The sequence below is a fragment of the Suillus subaureus genome (genome assembly GCF_016647635.1).
Source record: "Suillus subaureus strain MN1 chromosome Unknown BJ212scaffold_12, whole genome shotgun sequence".
Lineage (NCBI taxonomy): Eukaryota > Fungi > Basidiomycota > Agaricomycetes > Boletales > Suillaceae > Suillus > Suillus subaureus.
This window is the reverse complement of record NW_024538568.1, coordinates 424,011-445,605: the sequence shown is the minus strand read 5'-3', so window position 1 is coordinate 445,605 and position 21,595 is coordinate 424,011. Positions and strand designations below refer to the sequence as shown.

Genomic DNA, 21,595 nt, shown 5'->3' with positions numbered 1-21,595 from the left:
TGACTGGTGCCATTCCAGAATCACTGTCTGACTCTATCACTGGTTTGGACATTACTAATTAAAATGCAGGCCCTGGTTCCTGTGCCACACTACACTAGTCCAGATATACCATGGGCGGCAAGCACTAACTCTAAAAGTTGTGCCTGTTTGGCCTCCTCACAATGCCTCACTTCTGCCTCCCAGTGCTCTATGATGAGTCTTCACAAGTTTGCTTGCAATAAGGTGAGAGCTGGACCTAGCACTAATTCTAAGAGCTGCAATTTTTTTGCATGCTCACAACCCTTCACTTCCGCCTCCTAATAGTCCAAAATCAGTCTTTGCAAGTAGGACTGAGGAGCCATGACAGGGCTGGGTGTTTGGCGAAATGGTGGAGGAAGTGGATACATAGGCTCATTGAGCTTTGGCCTGCAACACCAGTGAGTATTGGGGCTGTGATGAAGACATGCAGCTAACCTTTTGACAATAACATTTCCATTTTTACAGGTAGCAGTTTTGTTGCCTATGGCTGGTGACACAGGACTATACAATTTGTCAGAGCATGCTGGTGAGTGTTTGATGCAGACTCCATACCACTTGTTGACTAAGATATCTATGGTAGGGAAAATGTTGCAATGTAGTAATGGTACGCTTGCTGCTTTTATCATTTTCTGTCCATTGATCACAGCTTTAGCTCTGAACTTTACAAGCCCTGAAATCAACAAGAAAATTCAAGGTTTAGATGTCATTGTTTGTGTCTTTCATAGTGCTATAAAATCCGCTGAACCATGGGCTAATGTTCCCTTGTGTTCAGACAACCATGGCCACCAGTTGCAAGGTCACCTCAAAGCACACAAAATCCAAGGATGTGCAACCAGTGCAACCACCTACATGCACCCCAAGTGGTCAACAGTGACAGCCAACCGAAAAAGAAAATTACCATGGTAAATCCTGACAATATTGTGCGAGAATGTCTCACTCACTAGTGACTCTACAGTCTCTGAGTCTCAGCATGTTACCCATTGCCAAGAAAACAAGGAAAAGAAGTTAGAGAAACAGAATAAAAAAGCACTGAGGGCTGCTTATGAAGCTGATCCTGATGGCTTCGAGCAAGAGCCATCCGAGCTGCATAGCAACATTGATAGGGACAAAGAAACTATGGTATGATCACCCATTTTCTTTGATGCAACTCAGAATAATTACTGATAAAATATTTATTTAGTTCTCAGATTGTGATATGCTGTCCAAGCTGTCCTGGTCCAGACTCAGGGTCCTGACATTCAGTGCTGGTAAAATACCCTTGGTGTTGCACAACACCAGTGCCACCCACAAGGCTACTACCACAGGTATGTGTCTACTCTGTTGATTCTATACTAAGACTAATCCACCTCTGCTACTATTGAGCAGCTCTGACTCCAAGTCCATCTGATGATGAGTCAACAGACAGTGACTCTCAACCTGAAGGTCAGGTTGACCACACTGATGAAGAGGATGATAACAACATCGCCAAAGAACTATTGCCAATAGCTCAACAGACCAAGCAACCACTTGATGTGACTTTGGACAATGCCATGGTACTGCCAAAGATTAAGAAAAATTTGGATGGTTCATGCCAATGCATGAAAGCCAGTGACTTCGATGATGTCTCCAAAGAGATTCTGGTGACAGCAACCTCTATTTTCCAGTGTCTGATTGTCACCCAGGTGCCATTTCCTGATAATGTTGCTGTTGAGATGAAATTGGCAAAAGCAGCCTGGCATGAGGCATGTCAAATCAAAGGTATCAATGTCAAACTGACACCTTCAGGGGTCAAAATGGTGAGTCGTCTGTTCTCCATGTGTTCTTCATCTGATTTATATCATACTTTGCAAAGCTATTGACCTGCACATCACAAGTTCACAGGGAACTCAAAACAAAAATGCATTCACTGACTGCATCTTTTTTCGGTTTCCAGATGAGCAATTCCAACAATGTGATAAGACAGAATAGGGATCTAGCAGAGTCTTTGAAAGATGGTGCTGTGTTTGCTTTCAAGGTATGCATTTTGATGATCTACATGGTGTTTCAAGTCCTGACTCCTTGGACTAATAGGATTGGGTGTCGAAGATGGGAATCTACAAGATGGAGTTACTGCAACTGGGTATCAACGTCATGTGGTTTGCAAATCGACACGACGAAGGTGTCATACACCATAAATACTTTAATCCTATGCCCATTGAAGTTATTGCTCTTGTGCTTACAACTGTGAGTCTCTTATTCTATATTCAAGTTGATGGTGCTGATGAATCACTGGTAGATTGAATGTTGTATTGATGAATGGTTACAAGGTCTGAAGGAGGATATTAAATTCACGTCGGCTACTTATGGAACTGTCTACCATGGTCATTTCGGCTCATTGCAGCGCTTTGATGAGCGCACGGCGCCTTATAAGCTCCTCGAAAGAATTCGTACCAATCTGCACAACACGGCTCGGTGTGTTGAACAGTGTCCTTTTGGAAAATGATATTCTAACATTCGTGCTTTGAAGTTTCCATGCAGGTGTCGACACCCTTACTATCTCGTCATCTGCATCCCGGATCAGTGATGCAGCATTCGAAGATGCCATCCGAGAGTATCGACTTGAGGAGCAGGATGATGCGGAGGCTAGCGAGTCGTAAAATACGTTGACTTGTTGATTAGCAGGCATTCAAATTCATTTGTTTTCGTGATTCTGCATGCTACTATGTGATATATGTATTACCATATAGCTGCTGGAAGCTGGCAGTAGTAGCGCTACATGAACTATGTAGTGCTATATAGCTGCCTGTAGTAAAACTCCGAGGAACTACAGTCTACCACTGTAGTACTACCCGAATCTACATAGCACTATATAGTACTACATAGTACTACATAGTTGCCTCACATACTAAATAGAAGGGACTTGACTACCGAGCTACACGGTCTACCCTGGCTATATAGTACTATATAGTGACCGGGCTTTTTCCTGATGTCCCAACCGAATTCAACCTGAGAAGCTAACAGGGACCCGGGCGCACCCAGTCTGCGATAAACTTGCCCTGGGCCAGAGTGTACTGGACGTTCTCAATGTCAGGACCTTCTAACGGAAATTTGGCTGAGAACTAAAGTCCAGGTTGGCTTATGACAACCTGCCAAAATGGTATGAACATAGTGCGGGGAAGGGCGGCCGCGGGAGGACACAGACAGGGAGAACGTGCAGCCTGAGTCCACTGACAGGAGATTTGGAATGAGTAAACGTGGACAATATTTGTGGTAGGTCAAGACTAGCTGAGTCGGAGTGCTATGGCCAGACTCAGAAGGTGCCGCTGCAATTAATGTGACCAAGCGGTGGATATTTGATGGTGGATCTGGAGAGTCGAGACCTGGCAGGGATAGGTCTATAGGGTACTTCTCTAGGATGTTTCGAAGCAAGCCAGATGCGATCAAAGGAAGCTGCTGGGAACCAAGTCCAGAAAACCGCGGTCAGTGCTGGATGCTTTAGCTTGGATCGTCAACTGATATGTATATGAAATTATTGCCTGGATACTCGTCACTGTAATTGCAGTAAGTGGTTGCGTAAGATATAACACAACTTAACTTAGTCCACCATGCAGCTCGTCGCAAATATTTATGTATCTAGCATCTGCATCAACACTGGGCTGTCGCAGTTGTGATTCGTGGCTTCTTTTTCTCCCAACTTTTTAGGCAATTCAACATTTGAAGAGTTTATCGGATTTCTTGATGAGTAGTACTTGTTCGCTCATCACGCACAAGAATTTCGAAGATCCGATGAATATGATTGAGCTTGATGTCTATCGCCCACCTCCTGACCAGGGAGCCAGGAAAAAATGACACACGAGCTTCGAATATCCGCTGCGCTGCCGCCGGTCCCCATCTTTCATCTCCGTCGGCCCCTGCCCTGTTATTTTTTCTTATTCAATGAATCCAGGTCGTGATAATAACAGCGCCAAGGCGGGGACCTTCTACTACGAGTAGTTTTTGAAAAGAGTGGTGCGCAAATTCAAAGGATTGAGTTAATATTGTTGCGCTCAGTTTTATCACCCAGATTTGTAGCTCCTATCGCCACCATGTCTGTGTTATCGCCGCCCCATCTTGGCCCCATCTGTCGAAAACAATTCAAGATGCTCAGTATAAAAAGCCCACCGTTCTCTGAGCGTTCCTTTGTCAATTCTTCGTCTCATTGTCGAATTATCCTACTAGCGACTTGCATATTATATAATACTTTTTTCCACCATGGAGTGTATACTGTCAGAAACATCGGCAGAGACCTCATGCTCGATCTGACGGACAACAGCACCGCTGAAGGCAACCAGATCCAAGGCTACGCCAGAAATGGCACCATGGCTCAACAGGTATCTATACGCGTTCGCACCCGCTTTGCGACCGGTTTTCGTACACATCACATATACTAGTGGGTGATCAAGATACAAAACGAGCCAGGGTCCGCCAACAAAACTGTCAGCATTCAGGTCGGCGGCGGCAATGGTAATGGATAATAATGGATGCTTTGCTGTTACGAGTCAGGTATGCTAGATCGGCATTCATTTATTCATTTGCTTGTTAGTTGACGCGGACGTGGACAGAATTCGGATGAACCAGTCGTTTATACTAGGCAGTTGTTTCTCGTTGATCTTGTTGGACGCGCGGACGATACTTTTACGTGAGAACCCGATGTAGCTCTCAGCAACCTATTTTTGCTGATTTAACGACTCGCATGTACAGTATGAGCTTCACTCTCGGGAACAAGAATCGGGTGCTATCCATTCCAAGCACAAAGAATAGTGCAGTAAGTCGGTGGATATTCTCTTCAAAGCCTTTTGCTTATAACGTTCACAAGGTGAAACTCGAGAATTACGACAAAGGAAGTGCCCGCCAGCAGTGAGAATTCACCTGGGTTTCTGGTCTCCAACCAATTGGCAACTAGGCACCACCTTGCAGAGGTTGAGCTATTGAAAGTGTTCCCACATATATATACTACGTCTTGTTGCGACTGCTTCCGTTGCTATTAGTATGTGTAAGTTGACCAGGATTGCTTTGGTCTGGCTCTCCTAGGAAGATGAATTGGTAGAAGATAACCATCGGTGAACCGTTCGAGGAGGGTGCGCAGATCAAGCGCAGATCTCGCAAACAAGCAACGCGCAGTATTGTAAATTCAGACAGACAGATATTATCACTAGCAGTCAGTTGTCAGGCATAAGCGCGCACAGCGAGGTGCCGATCACGTGGCGCCGAGATGCAATGAGGCTTGAGCATTGTGAACGGCTTCCAACACGTCTGGCAAATCCAGCACAATTGTCGACGCTGTATGCCTCTGACCACCACCACGACCACCACCAACGAGTCACCATGAACCGACTACGCTCTTCACGTGCCCCCTCCCCGACACCTACTACTTTCTCCGGAATCTCTAATTACCGCACCGAGTCCTATCGTCCGATCAAGGATAAAGGCAATGTCCCGGCCGTGCCAGCCGTAAATTCCAGGGTAGTCGCACGCACGCATTTTGACGAGTTAGCCAGTTTTCTAGTGTCCTATCTTGTGAAAGGTGCAGTCTGGTGTTTCATGTAGATTTTAATTTCATGCTGATGCTACGTACCTTCAGCTCCGCAGGAGTCGCGGGCCCACGCACGCTCAAAATTGACAAATCTTACCAGACAACAGTTCCATGAGCTATCAACTGACGTATACGACGAGCTCGTCCGACGTCGAAGGAACACTCCCGAGAACGACGGTAAGTCACCTGACTTACATCATATCATTTGACCAAGTCGCTTCTCCAGTCCCATTCCTTCCCGTGCGTGATGAATTTCATCCCAAGCGGAATCAGGCGCGCCAGAAATTGGCAACGCTGCCTAGCGCCAAGTTTGAAGATCTTTGTAGCGATGTCTACTTTGAAATCATGAGAAGATATCCCGAATTTACAGAAGTAGGTAGTTTCATCGTTAAATGTTGTTTAATTTATACTAAGTCTGGTGCCAGACGGAGGACCCAGGGGTAGCGTCTCCCGCATCAGCATATGATGATGTACCCTCGCCTGAATTCCACACGTCCCCGCGGCCTGACATGCCCATACTCCCGCCCAGTGCCCGCACAGGGCGATCATCCGAAGATCGGGGCAGCTCACGCGAAGAAGAGACTCGGCGGAGCGAGGACACTCATGCATCCCGACGAAAAGCCTCTCATGACCAAGGGGCAGATTTTGGCCGAAGACCAAGTGCCTCCGCAAGTATCCGGAGTGACTCAACGGGAACTACAAATGCGCAGAGTGCAACCGCAACGAGTGGGATGGTGATCCCAAACAAGAGCACCATCGCAGAGGAAGATATTGAGGTGCCATACGGGCGGGAGATGCGAGAGAGCTCTGGAACAGCCATCGATACACGCGAGGGCGTCAGGGAGCTTGATACCACCGACGGTGAACATGAGCACTGGGACCAGCGGGGTGGACTAAACGGGCTCAGCGCACGGCTGAGGAACGTGCATACGGAGGATGATGATGCGGGGGATGTGAGGAGCGACGAGTATGATAAAGTCTCTCTGGGACGTGCATCAGTGACAGTCCGATCGGTCCATCGGTGGGTCGAGGATGCCTAGTGCAGCGGGCGATGAACAAGAGCGTTTGAGGCGAGATTACGAGTTCAAGATTGCCACGATGCAGAGTCGTATCACGAGTCTGGAACGAGACCTTGAGCAACGGGAGTTGGACACGCAGCAGACAGTACGCTGTTTAGAAGAGGAGCTGGAAGGTTTCCGAAAGGCGGGTCCTGAGGATCTTTTCCTCTGATAGTCGCTAAATTGAGTCTACAGCGTGCCGAAGAACATGGATTTGCTATGAAGGCTCTGCAAAGGGAGCTGGACGATATTCGGGACCTCCGGACAAGAGAGAAGGAACGCGAAGCCAGACGAGCACAGGCTGATGAGGAAGAACTGCAGATACTCCGTGACCGCTGTGAACGCCTTGAAGAAGAGCGCAGTTCTGGCTTCGGAATAGTACGTCAGTAATCTGAAGTTGATGGTGCTAAATTTGACGTCTTTTTGCAGGACAATAGCGAGATTATCGAGCAGCTACGTTCTGATATGGAAGGGTTGATGTCAGAACTTAGCGATCTGTCACGCAGGAATGACGAGTTGATGACTGCGAAGGATTCGGACCTCACTGTGATCCGTGATCTGGATAGCCAGCTCAAAGAATATAAACGCAAATACGAGCAAGCTAAAACCGAGCTCAGGAGCGTTAAAGGTCCGCAAAGATATTTATTTGATGCAACTAGCTCTTATCTGATATTTTCATGGTCAGCCACATCCCAGCTCTTCTTACAGGCACCTAAGATGGAAGACCAACTGCCAATGGGTCCTGACGGGGGTCTCGTCGACATCCATGTCACTGCCTTCGTGTCTGCCATTGATAGCCTTTTGACAGCCGGTCGTTCTAGCGCTCCGACACGCGTTCTAGTACCGATGAAAGCTGTCGTCACGTCTACCACAGCCATTATCGATGATGTCCGTGCATATGAACAACGCCCATCTCGCGCGGACGTTGACGTTGACATCCTACACACTCTCCGCGAGCGTGCCGAGGCTACCTTGACCAACCTTGTAGCTGCATCCAAGACGCATGCCACTGCATCCGGCATGTCTCCTGTGAGCCTATTAGACGCAGCCGCGAGCCACGTCTCCGTGACATTGACGGAGATCGCGAAGATGATCTACATCCGCAAGGCTAGTCGGGCCGAGCAGGAGGAGTTCATGTCTTCCTCAAGTTCTGGTTCGCTGTCATATTTATCTTCTGCGCGCTCGACAGAAGACGTGAGACCAAGCTTTGAACGCAAGGGTTCTACCTTTAGCGTGAGACGATCAGAAGATGTTGTATCACCCCCTATGACCGCAGCATCGCGCTTTGCGGAGGCTCATAGTAGACGAACGCCATCTGAGCCATCTAGTTCACTCACAAGTTCTCCTCCGCCTATATTTGATAAGTCTCCTATCACCAGTGCATTGGGTGCAATCAGCGATGATTCAGCACCGCCTGAAGGCGGCGAAGACGCTTGGTCCGAGCTCAAGGTCAGTGACACCAGCACACCTATCTGTTTTATCGACTGACAAGTAGTACTCCCCAGCCCTACCTCGAAGCGCAGACCGAGTCTATTGTTTACGCGATCCAAAGCGTCCTTTCCGGCGTCCGCAGCCCTGTGCCGCCGCCGACGCTAAACGAAAACCTAACTCAGATCATCACGATCGTGTCGAGTATCGTCGCCGTTTGCAGCGACAACCTGCCTCCGGCGTCTGCGCAGCAGGGTGCAGAGCTACTGCGGGAGCTAGGCGAACACGCACGGAAGCTGTCCGAGGTACAGACGCTGCCAGAAGTTACGAAGGAATCGCGGCAGGTCATGGCCAAATCAAGCTTTGCGGTCGCGAATGCGATGAAGGGGCTCATGAAGTTGTGAGTTTGAAGGGGGCACAGTGTGATGCGATTAGGGTGGATGGCTGGTCCATGCATCGACGTGTAATGGTAGTATTATGAGATGTGGATCTTCGTTAATTATGATATGCTCCTTGTAGTTCAATTGCTCAGATACCCTTTTCAAGGATCCATTTCCGTCGACCATGATCATATTAGTAGATCTAGTACTTAGTAGTATACTTGCAGCTATTTGCACTACTATACGACGATAGAAAATACCTCTCTCCGAACCATAACACGCCGTATCGCAAAACTAGCGATCTTGGTTCTTCGATGACAATGACACCAACACACCCAGGATACCATGGCCTGCTTCGACAAGATGTGTCCCTAACTGCGAGAGGAGAACTCTGAAGCATGGCAGAATTTGACGAAGGAGACATTCTTGCGAGTAGACTGTATGCATGTCAATTGCGAGAGATGAGTTCATACTGGAGACTGCGATACCAACTTCAGTCAACTGAACGACATACCTTGAATGTTGTAGTAAAGGATCCAGGTATCTTCTAGTCGCTCGTCGGTCGATAGTACTGCGACAAGGTGGCGAAGGAGAACCGATTTAGGGTCGCCCGGGCCCGGGAGATGACTCGCCCTGTCCACTGGGAAGCAAATATGTGCGAAGGAATGCGTTTGTCTGACCGCGTCCGATCCCAGGATGCCGCGGCTGGCTGATCAACCGAATAACTTTCTTTTTTCTGTTGAAGCATCCGTTGGCGCGGTGTCACACGCGTGTGCTGGATCTCAGAGAGAAATACTAGCATGTACTGCATTGTCCATGATCTGAAGGGGTTTCGGTATCAGTGAGGGACTTTCACATGATAACTCCCCGTGTGAGATGGAAAATCTGAAAGAAATGACCAGCCCCCCGTGTACGTCGAGGGAGATGCGCTAAACGGTCTCCTTCCCAGTATAAGAATGTCAGCTTTCCTTGCTGAAGCTTGCCAATACGTTTCGCGAAGGTCTTAAGCCACTGAAGGCATGGATGTATGGGAGGGAATACCCTGTCATTTCTGTATCAGACAAGGTAAGAAAGGTATCCGACAAGGTGTAATTGACCAGCGACGAATCAGTTTGCACGAGCTCTTCGACAAGTGGCAAACAGATATAACCCATAAGCTCCTCTCTAAGGATGATTGTTGCGGGCGACCCGTGAGCATAGATAATGGTGGGTACAGAACTCCTTCCTGAGGCATAGAAATCGTTTCCCTTCGAACTTCTTCTGGTGATCGAGGAGGTTGTGGAAGCGGTATTACCTACCATTGTCAGTCTCTTTCCTGCGTGAGAAGAGCACAGACACGAGATAGGCTTGATACGAGAACCAGACACGTTGTAAATCTGAGTTTCATGTAAAGGGGGCACTATCGATGGCAGGACAGACGATGCGGAAGTCGTGTTGATAGCACTATGAACCAAATTTAGAGAGACCAGAGAAATATCGTAGGAGTTGTTGAGCAGCTGTATCTTACTCGAGGAGGCAGGGCGAGAAGCCCTCTTCTGCTTGCACGGACGGATTCCGAGTCATACCAGAGCGTACACAGCATCCACAACAGCACCTAGTGTATTCACTGTTCAGTATCTCTGCTGTGACAATCCAGGTGGAGCTCTTGGGTCTCAAGATTGAAAAGGCAAGCTTGACTCGGTTTTGTGAACACTGCTTCATGTTATGTCTTGGGGGCAAGAAAGGGTCGCGCTGGGGCAGACGGGCTGTAAGTGCAAAAAAGCTAGAAAACCACACTCGTAATTTACCTGTTAGATGTTGTTGCGGTGTGTCACCGTGACTCGGAGCGATATAATCTGCTGATTGAAGTTGAGCCACTTTTTCCTTGATCAACATGACCTTCTGGTTGGACACTGGAGAAAATGTTGCAGAGAATGGTTCGGGAAAGAGCTGTACAATCACTATTACATAGCCTATCAACGAAGGCAATTGAAGGAATTTCAGGTCACACCCGGGCCTAACCAAGCCAGCTGTGAAATTTGGGTTTGGCAGAATGCCATGACCCAACGCAACTTTTGGACTGGAGATTCGGACTGGCAGATACATACGAAACTAAAAGAAAAAGGCTGTTGTCATCCGGATATTTGCCAGGGTATTCCATGACGATACTTCAGCAGAGTTGCTCGCCATTTAACCTCAATGGTTAACCGTCCGCCGCCCCTGGAAGAGCAGGCCCTCTGAGCCTCATGTACACTGCTGGAAGCGTATATGGAGGTGAGACGCTCGCATCACCCCTTCGTCATATTCATTATTTTCTTTGCTCTGGCTCAGCTGCAACCGACACTGGACGTTCAGGAGAAGGCTCATGCTGAACTCGTCAACTCGGTCGGACACCATAGGCTTTCTTATGAGTACGAGGGCTATCGTATTCCTCGTCAAGTCGTGGATCATGTGCAATGTCTGGTGAGTCTTTTCATTTTATTAGCAGATGCAGCCCACATGTGAGATAGGTCCATGACCGGTCGACCCATGACTCTGAGATATACAAAGACGCCAAACTCTTTAATCCCGGTCGGCACCTTCCTGGGACGGTCAAAAATCCAAGGCAATTTACCTTTGGGTTCGGAAGATGGTCATTCTGCCTTGAATTGGTTTGCGGACTTGGTTTATTTAGGTCCTACCCTGGCATTCACTTTTCCAACGCGGAAACGTTCATTTTCATCACCTGCGTCCCACTCTTATCCTGCAACAGACGTAGATGAAATAGAGACTCCTCCACTATTGTCATATACGCCAACCAATACGTCACATTTTCGTCCCGTGGTATGCTGATAAATTATACAACAGTCAACTGACTCCCTTCGAGTGCCTGTTCGAGTTGCGGGATCCCATGCCGAAGGAACTCCTTTGTGTTTGAGTGGGTCAATAAATTGTATTCTGGATTACCACCTCTTGTACTAGAAGTTTCGATATTACAATCTGTTTTGCAGTTTAATTCAAGCAGGGAAAAAACCAGACGAAAAATTAGTTCTCCGTAGCTGATAGTAGATACTGTAGCGCTGTCGTCATCCCCTGTTTGGTGCACTTACTATATTCGGCAGAGCTTCATGCATCACGTGACTAGTGCTTGTCCCAACTCTTCTGATGGCAGTTATCGATATGCCTGTCCATCAATATTATACTACAGCCATATTATGCATTGACCCTGGCCCTCGCTGCAAAAACTCGACTTAAACTCTTCCTTCAACCTAGACTCTTATAAATCTCCGTTCGTCGTGCCATCCCACTGGAAGAAACGCTGTCACAGTTATTGATAATATAATAGCTTATCTGTATAGCCAAGCCTGTACCAACTTTACTAGCCCAATTCAGATCACGAGAACCATCCACGAGAAATGCGAGCGATATGCACTGTTCATTAGCGTGGCCTGGACACCAGGTGCCAAGTTAGGGGCTATTGAATGGCTTTACATTCTAATTATAACATCCCGTTAGTGCCACGCTCCTTCCCTATTATCGTTCAAGGCAGCTGATCACAAGTCTACCGTTCTCAGTTCTCTAGCCTTCATTTTGTTATCGCTGCGAGCACGGGACATGTCATGCGCCCACAAAGAAGATATGCGTAGCGGCCTATCTGACAGTATCTCTCAGGTACGAGACCATACATATACCACAATAAAGCCTGAATCATATCTGCGTTATCTCTCTCTCCTAACAATGACTACAGTTTCGTTCAGAGAGAAAATCAAAGGCATAGGCGGCGATGCATCGTACGAGGCAAAAGCTCGCGTCTTCCAGGAACAACTTGAAGCTAAGATTCCAGCAAATCTCAGACTCTCACCAGCGATTCTTGAGGACCCGCCTCTTGATGTTACTCGCATCCCCGAGACATGTGGCTTGCTCACTCTCCAAGAATTAGCTATTACCGAGCTGGATGCAACTGCCGTGTGCCAAAGGATCGCTGCAGGCAAGCTGACTGCAGTTGATGCTGTCACTGCCTTTGGAAAACGCGCAGCTATCGCTCATCAACTCACGGCTTGTCTCATCGATTCTTCCTCGATGAAGGCATAAAACAGGCGCAACAGCTGGACGAGTACTTCCGGAAGGAAGGCAAGGTCATTGGGCCACTGCATGGATTGCCAATTTCAATCAAAGTAAGGGCAGAGCGACCAAATAGCGATGATCTACCTCAGATGACCACCATCAGGGCATGCTTCCGGTCAAGGGGACAGTTGGGTCTGCAGGCTTCCTCATGAACATCGAAACTGCGACCGAAGACTGTGATATGACAAGAATTCTGCGTTCACTCGGAGCAGTATGTAATTTACGCGTGGAATTATATTCTGTTGGTCGAGCATAGTTGTAGTCTTCTATGTCAAGACAAATCAGCCGCAGACTTTGATGCACCTTGAGTCCAAGTCTACCTACGGCCGAGTCGTAAGTCATCTCTCGAGTGAAAAACGTGTCTGTGACTCAAGTTTCATAGTTGAATCCCTACAATACAGATCTTACTGCAGGAGGATCTTCTGGCGGTGAATCAGCCCTTGTTGCAATGAAGGGCTCTTGCATAGGTGTGGGCACGTAAGTCTGTATTCCTCTACATCACACCAGAATTTGATACATTGCCATCAAGCGATGGCGGGGGATCCATTCGAGCCCCATCCGCCCATTGTGGTATATATGGGTTCCGTCCATCTTGTCGGACGACGCCCCTCCATGGGGTCCTATGGTAGTAAGTATACCAAGCTCTGTCGTGAAATTATGTTGATATCACCCAAGTCAACCTGGTCAGGATGGATTCTTCAGTTCTGCAGGCCCAATGTGTCGCTCAGCACGAGACATGCGACTTTTCCTTGAAGCTGTGCTTGGAGCCAACCCTGCACTCCTGGATCCAGACGCGTTGCCAGTGCCACTGAAAGTGCCAGACCTAACCAAGAAGAAACTGCGTATAGGAATCATGATGCACGACGGGGTTGTGATGCCCCATCCCCCAACCATTCGGGCACTGAAGTGGGCGAAGGCAAAGCTAGAAGCCTCGTCAGAGGTCGAGGTGGTGGACTACCCCCCGTATGACCACGATCGCGGATACAGCATAGTTGTGAGTGTAGTGATCTGTAGGGCAATAATGTCACTCACCTGTGTCTAGCGCGAGCTCTACTTTGAGGATGGAGGAGCCACAGTTCGACGCATTCTGAAGGAGAGTGGAGAAGAGATGCATCCCCTGACAGAGTGGGTCATCAGTCCACCACACGTGAGAGATCATGATGCCGCAGAAGTTTGGAAGGCAAGACAACATTTTGCTGCCAACCGATGCGAGCGCTGACCTTGATCAGCTGCGTGATGAACGTGATAATTACAGGAGAGAATACTCTGATCACTGGTGGTCCCAAAATGTCGATGTCGTCCTTTGTCCACCCTTCCCAGGTACAGCCAGCCGTCATGACACCGCAAAGTACTGGGGGTGCGTCATGGTATCCCGCTTTATATCAGACATCTAATCGCCCATTAGCTACACTGCCATCTGGAATTTACTGGACTACCCTGGGACGGCTTTCCCGTCAGGTTTCGTCGCTGACCCAGCCATTGACATATATCAGGAACCACCCAGCCCAATGAGCGCGGCGGATGAGTACAACCTCTCCCTGTGTCCGTCTCTCGTTCTCGTGTTGGATAGCATTGACTGACGCTTGCATACAGATGATGCAATGAAATTCAAAGGGGCTCCTGTATCGCTGCAGATCGTGAGCCGTATATACAACGACGGTTTAGTGCTGGCTGCACAGGAAGTAGTTGAACGCATACTCAAATCTTAGGCACTCTTAGTGTTGTGAAGCGCAACGAAAACTGAAGCTTGTCTGGATCGTTACCGTAGATCATCTATGTCAAACCCCATATTACTAGTTTCGTCAGCCGGAGCAGATGTTAGCTGACAGTCTTTTTCCTCTTACCACACCTTAAATCACCATTGTCGACCGAGGTCTATCGCAACCAGTCACGCTATTAAGTTACTAGCCAAGCAGGTAACAACAGATTTGAAATCGATTTGTTCCTCCTGGAGGCCTATGCTGCCCTATGCCAGTTCGGTTTTGAAACATGCCGACAACAATTCGAAATCTGCTAGTTCGATTGAAACCTCTTGAGGTCTCGTGCCTGTCTACTACGACAAGGAATTCACCTCCAGGCCATGTGAAGATAGCACGTACAGGCCACCCTAGGGAGTCGAGGATTGGTACTGTGTACCGCTGCGCGCTATTTACTGATAATCATAAACATATGCTGGTGTGATCCCGAACGGGACGAGATGCTAGAAACAATGATATTATTACAACTGGTCTCCGGATACATCACTTCTCTGCTATAACAGACATCGCTCTCCTTGATTGGGTAAATGACAACCCAGCCGATTAATTCATAATAGTACATAAAATAGATTTACACAAGGAAAGAATAGATGGGATAAATTCATTTGGGTTCCTTAGCTCTGCCATTTCACGGGAGTTTGTGCGAAGAAATCTTCGTCGCTCACCATCTCTATTCCGTGTCTACAAGAAGTGAGATCAGCCTATCACGAGAATCATCAACAAAACCACTCACGATCCTTTCAAATGCGATCGAAGCGCATTGAAGTCCATTGATCTGAGCTTGCTCTTCTTGTTTCTCTGGCGTCTCTCCTGGTTTCCCGTTTGTGAGTCTTTTATGTGTGACCCCTTCGCAATAAATTCCCCAGTAGAGACCCGCTTCCTCCCCATCCATGCCAGCATCAGCTGATTCGCTAGCCGGAACGCAATGACGGCACCGATAATTCGCCTCGCTCCTCAACTTCCGTGACTGAAAACCCATATCCATAAGTTTTGCAGACAAACCCGCCTCAAAGGCACGCTCTGGCCCTTCCCCTTTGGACAGTATAGCCACCTGCATATTATCATGTCGGTGCGAGTGACCAATCTACGCGTAGCGGTGGTGAGCGTCCCTCGATAAACAGAAGCGTAGAAGAGTGACTAACGAGGGTGGGGAAGTCCATGGTGATGAATGCATGTTCGCAGGAAAGACACCGAATGCACGCTCCAAGCATCTTGACAGTATTACGTGCGTTCGCATCCTCGTCGGTGATGCCTGTGAGCATCAGAAGGCATGCGACTGCATTTGACGCCTGTGAATGTGATGGGACATAGGGGGAACGTATACTTGAGCTGAATTTTTTTTCGGAGGGATATCAAACAACGAACCTTCTCATCTTTTATGAAGCGATCGACACTCCAATCCACTGGTTTCTTGTTTTTCTTATCATCACCGGGACATTCATGTGCGCAGACGCCTGCAAAATCGAGACATTGTTCCTTTTCGTACCGCTTCGCGACCTTCCCACACCCCTGGCATCTAAACTGCGCAGTGATCCTATCCAGTGGATGCAGCTTCGTTTTGCTCGCACTCCTCCACTTTGGAAACCCAAGCAATTCGGACAGTTTTTCCCGTACAGACGCCATCCACGTCTTCAAATCAGCTGCGACAAGTTCTGCGACGAGGGCCGAGTTCTTCATGTCTTTTGCAAGGCCACTGGAATTGGGCCTTGAACCCGTCACGCTCCCCTGCATGGTCGTCATAACTGAGAATTTGCGGAACTCATAAAGCGATGGGACAACTGTTCCAGCAGACCGTAGGCGATTGTAGTATTGCTCAACGTCGTCGCGACGCTGGCGGTAAGATGCTTCGTTTTCTTTATTTTGACGGTGTATTTGCATTTTCAAAAGCTGGGCTTCGATAAGGGGCTTGATCGGAAGGAGATCTGAAAGGACAACACTAGGTAAGACTATGATTCATCCACATGAACCTGACCGCATTTGCATACCGCGTAGCGTGACTTCCTCCAGCATATAATTCTTGTGCCTGTGCAATGAACCATAAGATTGGGAGTTAAGTAAATCATGCTCATTCCAGCCTTCCCGAACAGCGAGTGCCTTCGCCCTACATTTCCGTTAGGCTTCTGTTGTGACAGTAAGCTAAGTTCTACTTACCATGTTTCGTTTTTTGTCTTGATGGTGCGGTGCATAGCAACATAGGTGCACTTCCACTTCTGCAACGCAACTGCTAACTGCACTACTGGTCACATTGGCTCAAACTCTTGCAAAAAGTACATACCTCCATGACCTTTGGAAATTTCACGATCTGATCAGTGCATGCCTAAACGATTATGTCAGATAATTCCTAGCGATGCAAAGGTGTCCTGATCCAACCTTCCGCAGCCCCTCAGACGGAGGTGGAGATAAAGCTGAGAACGCTGCATAATCGACTCGAAAACGCTCCCACTCTGGCTTCTTCATCAATATGGTGGGATTATCGGGCCCTGCAACTTCAATTAAGCTACCAGAGCAGAGACTCGAGGAACGTGCGGAAAAAATCATACATGCACTGTCGAGGTTTGGATCTGAAAAGTTGTGATTAAATATGAAGATGTTTGGAAACTGGAATCCAGTCACCAAAGCAATGGGTGGACTCCACGTAGGGAATCCATATCTCGTCACGTGCATGACCTTTGAAAATAGTGGTAACATCCATAAGATATTTCCTACAACGAGGTAATCAATAATCAAATTTATTCATTCAGTTAAGACATCTCCCACCTGATGTTCTTCTTGCAACGCAACTATTGTAGTACGATAATCGCGCTCAGCACGCATTGCAAGAAGTTGGGAGGGTTGTCACTTACATCACGACATAAACGAATTCGTGCAGCAAAGCTCGCATAGAATTCTTTTGTGTCTTTCTTACACACCTGCAGGAACCGATTGCATCACTGTCAGTCCACATTATTTCCGCTCAGGGGAAGCGATTCTTGTTTACATCACAAGGCCCTCCATCATACACGAACGCTGCATATGCCGCCTCGCTAAAGTTTGGGGTGGGATCAGGCAGCGCATGAGGAAAGCACTTCTTGCGAATGGTGCGCCAGATGAAATCGGCAGCGGGATTGCAGACAAGTGTCGAACACAAAAGCTTGGATGTGCGAGCGACAGATAAAACATCGCGAGGAGAATTAGTTTGGATCAATATTTCCGCAAGGAGCTCGAGTGGAAGCATTGGAAAAAGGCATTGTCCTGCCGCACTTTCGGATTCTAGGAAGCCTTGGAGCTCTCGTACGGAAGTGCGACGTTTCTTCGTTAGAAGAAGAGTTGGAACTTTAGTTGGAGAATTATGGTCAGTCGCAATGCTTCCACTAGGCATAGCTGCTGGCTGTAGTGGCAACCAAAAGTGCCTAGGAAGAACTTGCGAGCTTTAAGTTAAATGCAGGTGCAACTGTCCTGGTCCAGTACTCAGTGTCCAAGGAACAAAGGGCTTGATCGGCTCCGATCGGCCATTTACATAAAGTTTGAAAGCCGATGCAAGCTTCCATATAAATATTATCTGTTCCTCTAACACGCGCTTTGAAAGATACTCGTTGGAATATTTGGGCTTATATTTGATAATTCTGATACTCGCAAGTGAGTCTTCGAATCTTGGCCTTTTCTAATCCTAATTAAAACTCAGGGGCATGCATTAGTCTTCCGTGCTCTGTGATACCGTCTGCAGCGCTGGCACTGCGGAGGAGATCATGATCCCATGGTCAAGCAGTGATTCTGCAGATCTCCTCGCTAACGATGACTGCATCGACTGGTTTGAATCAGTAAGTCCTGAAGGCCGTAAATCTGATTGCGCCGCTGAAATGGTAGATAGTTCAACGGTGCAGAGCACACATGTTGTCCAAAACTCGAGTTTCACAGACCAAAAGCGATAAAAAAAATGTCCAGTACGGTCCCTCATAAACTCGAGCTCATGGTTCAACGCAGTGGTTGCTGTCGACTGTTGAACGTTGAACCGCGGCAAAACAATACAGCATATCATATAATACTCGCGGCTGCCTGCTGCATAATCATTTTAAGTTGCAGTCATGCGGGACGGAATCTATTGGGACATTGAATTTTCGTTATTTTTTTTGTGGTGTTGTGTCAGCGACTTAAAGCTATAATTGTTAGTCCTATTATGTAACGAGGCACGAGCGGAGGAATAAAGTTTTGTCTTCGAGCGAACGGCTAACGTGGCACAATGCCTCTTGTCTCTGTGACACAACGACTGTTCGCACTCAGAACTTTTCGCGTCGCTCTCGTTTTTATTTTCTCCTTCACATCTAGTCAACAATAAACTTTCTTTACTATTTCTCATATTAAATCTACATGGCCAATCCATCAAATGAAGTCTGCCCCGATTTCAATGGGGATGCATATACAGACATCCGCAAAGATATTCATTGAGCAACAGGAGGAACCCAAGAAGCTGTTGTCCTATGTCTATCACAATCATGGACCATAGGCCATAATCAGAGGGTCAACAAGTGAAATCAGAACAGAGAATAAGAGCTGGCAGACACAGCAGAAGCTGACCAAGCCTGCACTGCCCAAGAAGACAAGGCATGGGCACAACAAGAGGCTGAGGACAAGAGAGAGAGAGAGTTGAAGTGGAAAAGAAGAAACCTAAAATGAATGGTTTCAACAACAGAGCATCAGTAGGAGATACTCTTGCCCCTCATCCCTCTCAGTACATGACCCAGAAGCTGAACAACTTTGAATATATAGAACTATTGTACTTCTCCCCAGATGGCTGCAAAGAAGCTCTGTGCACAGCTTGTTCAGTAGCTGATGACTTCAGTCTCACAAGGGTCAATGACCAACTCACAATTCGACCAGCATATGCCTTCAAAGCATCCAAAGCAGCCATAGCCGACCATGACCTGCCATTCTCAACCTTCCTCTGCTCCAAAAACCTTTTCCTGATGCAACTCAGCAAGGCCAAATGGCCTCAAATGCACATTGATGCCCTCTTGCTGTTTTTCTGGCACCTAGAAAACCACTCCATCCACAACCATAGCAACCTTGGGGACCTAGTGATACTGCACTATGCTTTGTGGGTCCGCCAGGACTGGCACGACTGTCTCAAGCAAGATGAAGCATTCAACATTGCCATCATCAACAAGATTCTCCTCCACTCAATCAACAAGGAACTCTGGGACAAAGTCCATTTGCAAAACTTCACCACAGTATGTTTTTCTTAAATTGCGATTCATAGAACCACTCTCTGACAATCATTGCATATATTGTCCTACACTCACCCCAAAATTCATCCCTTCGATGGCATATCCCAATCACTCCCTGCATTTTGCTCATGCAGATGCCTGCACGTCCGCTCACATGGATGCCCATACCACTGCTTACACAGACACTCATCTTCTTACCGATTCGGCAATACTCACACCTCAGCCCAGAACCAGTGAGTCATCTGCAGTGTAACCCCAAAATTGGAAGTCAAGTTACCGTGACCTCCCTCGAGACTTGTGTCGAAACAATCAAGAGCACTCTCACCATAACTCAAGGTCTCATTCTCCTCGTTGAGGAGGTAATGAGAACCGAAAATGCTCACCAGACAATTCAAGGAACAACCAACAGCACAAGCAGGGTTTTTCCCAAGGCGCAGGAACACACGGCTGGTCAGCCTGCACCATTTGCCTTGGCCACTTCACCCACAATATTCAACGCTGCAAGTCCTCAAAGCTCTGGGATGGAACACTGGCCTACTGCAAAAAGACCCAAGACAACTGCCTGGTCAACTCCCAGGGAAGCCCACTGTGCTTCAAGTGGCAGTGCCCCAATGGTTGCTTTGCCAGGAACCACAAATTGCACCATGAGTGCTCAGGTTGCGGAAGCAAAGAGCATGATGCTCAAGGGTGTCCTCAAGGCAAGAAAGAGTAGTGTGCTCACCCCATACAACCCTCAGGGTTGGGCCCATCTCCTCGAAGAAACAGGCCTTCTTAGTAGATACCTGCATATTCCTGGTTGCCTTCTATCCAGTTTTTTGGGGGGTATTCCCCTAATTGAATGTACATATGAACTGCCTAATAGCCCATCTATTAAAGAGCATCTTGAAGCCTTCTGGAAAATTATTAATCCTGAGTTTACGAAAGGCCGTTTCATTGGCCTGTTCACAGCCAAAGACCTTGAATCTTTGGTTGGTTATTTTCAAACAGCTCCACTTTCCCTGGTACCCAAACCAGGAAAACCTGGCAGATTTCGCCTTGTCCAAAATCTATCCTTCCCCCATAATCCATCTAAAACCATCTCATCCATTAATTCGTGGGTTGATTCAGACCTGTTTCCCTGTACATACGGAACATTCTCAACTATTTGTTTATCTGTCTGGCACTTACCTCCAGGGTCACAAGGTGCAGTCCATGATGTGGCAGAAGCCTACCACACAGTCCCTCTCCATCATTCACAATGGGCAGCCCTGGCTGTCAAGCTCCCCAGTAATGATTCCTTTGCCATTGATATGGCTTTCTGTTTCAGTTTTGGCCCCTCAGCGGGCATATACAGCAACATCAGTGATGCAGGTTTGGATATACTTAGGGCAAAAGGCATTGGTCCTGCCTCAAAGTGGGTTGATGATCACCTTTTCTTTAGAATCAAACTCGTATTCCTGGTGGAACACAATGCCAGACACACTCAATGGGCAAAAGAGATTGCTGAAAATGGGGGACTCATCATTAGCAGAGGACACAAATGGTATAAGGGTGCCACCATGCCTAACAGCTCAGCTGAAGAGTTTGACAAGGACGCTTGGTTCCCAATCCAAGATCTGTCACAATGATCTCCATGATCAAAGGAAGATGCAATGTTCTCATACTGCACAGCCGACATCGATGCACTCTTGTCGGAGATGGGCATCCCATGGGAACTGGCCAAAGACATACCATTCTGCTCAATGCCCCCATTCACAGGTTTCATATGGAACTTGGACAAAAGGACAGTGGACCTCTCAACCAAAAAGCGGGTCAAATATCTCCATGCCATCGCAGATTGGGAGTTGAAATGCATGCACACATTATGCAAGGTCCAAAAGATCTACAGGAAGCTTCTGCACATGGCCCACATTATCCCCATGGGCCAAGCTTACCTCACTAACCTCGAGGCTATATTGGCCATGTTCAATGACTGGCCTTTTCTCCCATGGACTCCCCCACGAAACACGCCAGACAACATTGACTGGTGGAAGAACTCCCTCAACAATGCATACATATCCCGACCAATACCTGGACCATGCACTGTCCTCAACTTCCACGCCTATTCGGATGCTAGCTCTGGCCATGGAATTGGCATCATCGTCAACAGCTTCTGGAGAGC

The 21,595-nt window shown here is 47.7% G+C and overlaps 6 protein-coding genes across 6 annotated transcripts; 4 read left to right on the top strand and 2 right to left on the bottom strand.

Moving 5' to 3' along the window:
* Positions 1-1,898: 1,898 nt before the first annotated feature.
* BJ212DRAFT_122398 (uncharacterized protein) lies at positions 1,899-2,690 on the top strand. The gene is made up of 4 exons (XM_041329428.1): positions 1,899-2,011; positions 2,068-2,220; positions 2,273-2,448; positions 2,504-2,690. Exons 1-4 carry the CDS (start codon positions 1,931-1,933, stop codon positions 2,631-2,633), a joined length of 540 nt encoding a protein of 179 aa, XP_041194114.1. The 5' UTR covers positions 1,899-1,930; the 3' UTR covers positions 2,634-2,690.
* Positions 2,691-5,340: 2,650 nt separating this feature from the next.
* Positions 5,341-8,438, top strand: BJ212DRAFT_1479880 (uncharacterized protein; the record flags this gene model as incomplete). The annotated part of the gene is made up of 9 exons (XM_041339965.1): positions 5,341-5,539; positions 5,597-5,725; positions 5,775-5,920; positions 5,974-6,501; positions 6,554-6,712; positions 6,802-6,984; positions 7,036-7,234; positions 7,292-8,055; positions 8,112-8,438. 9 exons carry the CDS (start codon positions 5,341-5,343, stop codon positions 8,436-8,438), a joined length of 2,634 nt encoding a protein of 877 aa, XP_041194113.1.
* An 872-nt stretch (positions 8,439-9,310) lies between these two features.
* On the bottom strand, positions 9,311-10,533 carry BJ212DRAFT_1348535 (uncharacterized protein). The gene is made up of 4 exons (XM_041335419.1): positions 10,204-10,533; positions 9,922-10,146; positions 9,512-9,857; positions 9,311-9,456 (listed from the first exon to the last, which is right to left on the bottom strand). The coding sequence occupies exons 1-4, from the start codon at positions 10,497-10,499 to the stop codon at positions 9,418-9,420; spliced, it is 906 nt and encodes a 301-aa protein (XP_041194112.1). The 5' UTR covers positions 10,500-10,533; the 3' UTR covers positions 9,311-9,417.
* Positions 10,534-11,564: 1,031 nt separating this feature from the next.
* BJ212DRAFT_1348521 (amidase signature domain-containing protein) lies at positions 11,565-14,370 on the top strand. The gene is made up of 12 exons (XM_041335418.1): positions 11,565-11,883; positions 11,948-12,432; positions 12,459-12,547; positions 12,601-12,712; positions 12,754-12,830; positions 12,880-12,974; positions 13,027-13,125; positions 13,173-13,491; positions 13,540-13,677; positions 13,727-13,854; positions 13,903-14,039; positions 14,091-14,370. The coding sequence occupies exons 1-12, from the start codon at positions 11,855-11,857 to the stop codon at positions 14,204-14,206; spliced, it is 1,824 nt and encodes a 607-aa protein (XP_041194111.1). The 5' UTR covers positions 11,565-11,854; the 3' UTR covers positions 14,207-14,370.
* A 554-nt stretch (positions 14,371-14,924) lies between these two features.
* On the bottom strand, positions 14,925-17,612 carry BJ212DRAFT_1479878 (uncharacterized protein; the record flags this gene model as incomplete). The annotated part of the gene is made up of 11 exons (XM_041339964.1): positions 14,925-15,338; positions 15,397-15,543; positions 15,620-16,176; positions 16,240-16,355; positions 16,406-16,482; positions 16,530-16,571; positions 16,625-16,815; positions 16,868-16,956; positions 17,012-17,034; positions 17,098-17,163; positions 17,232-17,612. The coding sequence occupies 11 exons, from the start codon at positions 17,610-17,612 to the stop codon at positions 14,925-14,927; spliced, it is 2,103 nt and encodes a 700-aa protein (XP_041194110.1).
* Positions 17,613-18,867: 1,255 nt separating this feature from the next.
* On the top strand, positions 18,868-19,473 carry BJ212DRAFT_1269565 (uncharacterized protein; the record flags this gene model as incomplete). The annotated part of the gene is made up of 1 exon (XM_041330816.1): positions 18,868-19,473. A coding segment is annotated over one exon (606 nt), but the record flags the coding sequence as incomplete, so codon positions are not given.
* Between the last annotated feature and the right edge of the window lie 2,122 nt (positions 19,474-21,595).

Coding starts and splice junctions, on each gene's coding strand:
- BJ212DRAFT_1348521 (XM_041335418.1), top strand. CDS start 11,855: ATGGCTTTACATTCTAATTATAACATCCC. Junction 12,831..12,879: donor AGTCTACCTACGGCCGAGTC/GTAAGTCATCTC, acceptor CAAGTTTCATAG/TTGAATCCCTACAATACAGA. Junction 13,678..13,726: donor ATGCCGCAGAAGTTTGGAAG/GCAAGACAACAT, acceptor GACCTTGATCAG/CTGCGTGATGAACGTGATAA.
- BJ212DRAFT_122398 (XM_041329428.1), top strand. CDS start 1,931: ATGAGCAATTCCAACAATGTGATAAGACAGAATAGGGATCTAGCAGAG. Junction 2,012..2,067: donor GTGCTGTGTTTGCTTTCAAG/GTATGCATTTTG, acceptor TTGGACTAATAG/GATTGGGTGTCGAAGATGGG. Junction 2,221..2,272: donor TTGCTCTTGTGCTTACAACT/GTGAGTCTCTTA, acceptor AATCACTGGTAG/ATTGAATGTTGTATTGATGA.
- BJ212DRAFT_1348535 (XM_041335419.1), bottom strand. CDS start 10,499: ATGTATCTGCCAGTCCGAATCTCCAGTCCAAAAGTTGCGTTGGGTCAT. Junction 10,147..10,203: donor ACACCGCAACAACATCTAAC/AGGTAAATTACG, acceptor CCGTCTGCCCCA/GCGCGACCCTTTCTTGCCCC. Junction 9,457..9,511: donor TGCAAACTGATTCGTCGCTG/GTCAATTACACC, acceptor CAGAAATGACAG/GGTATTCCCTCCCATACATC.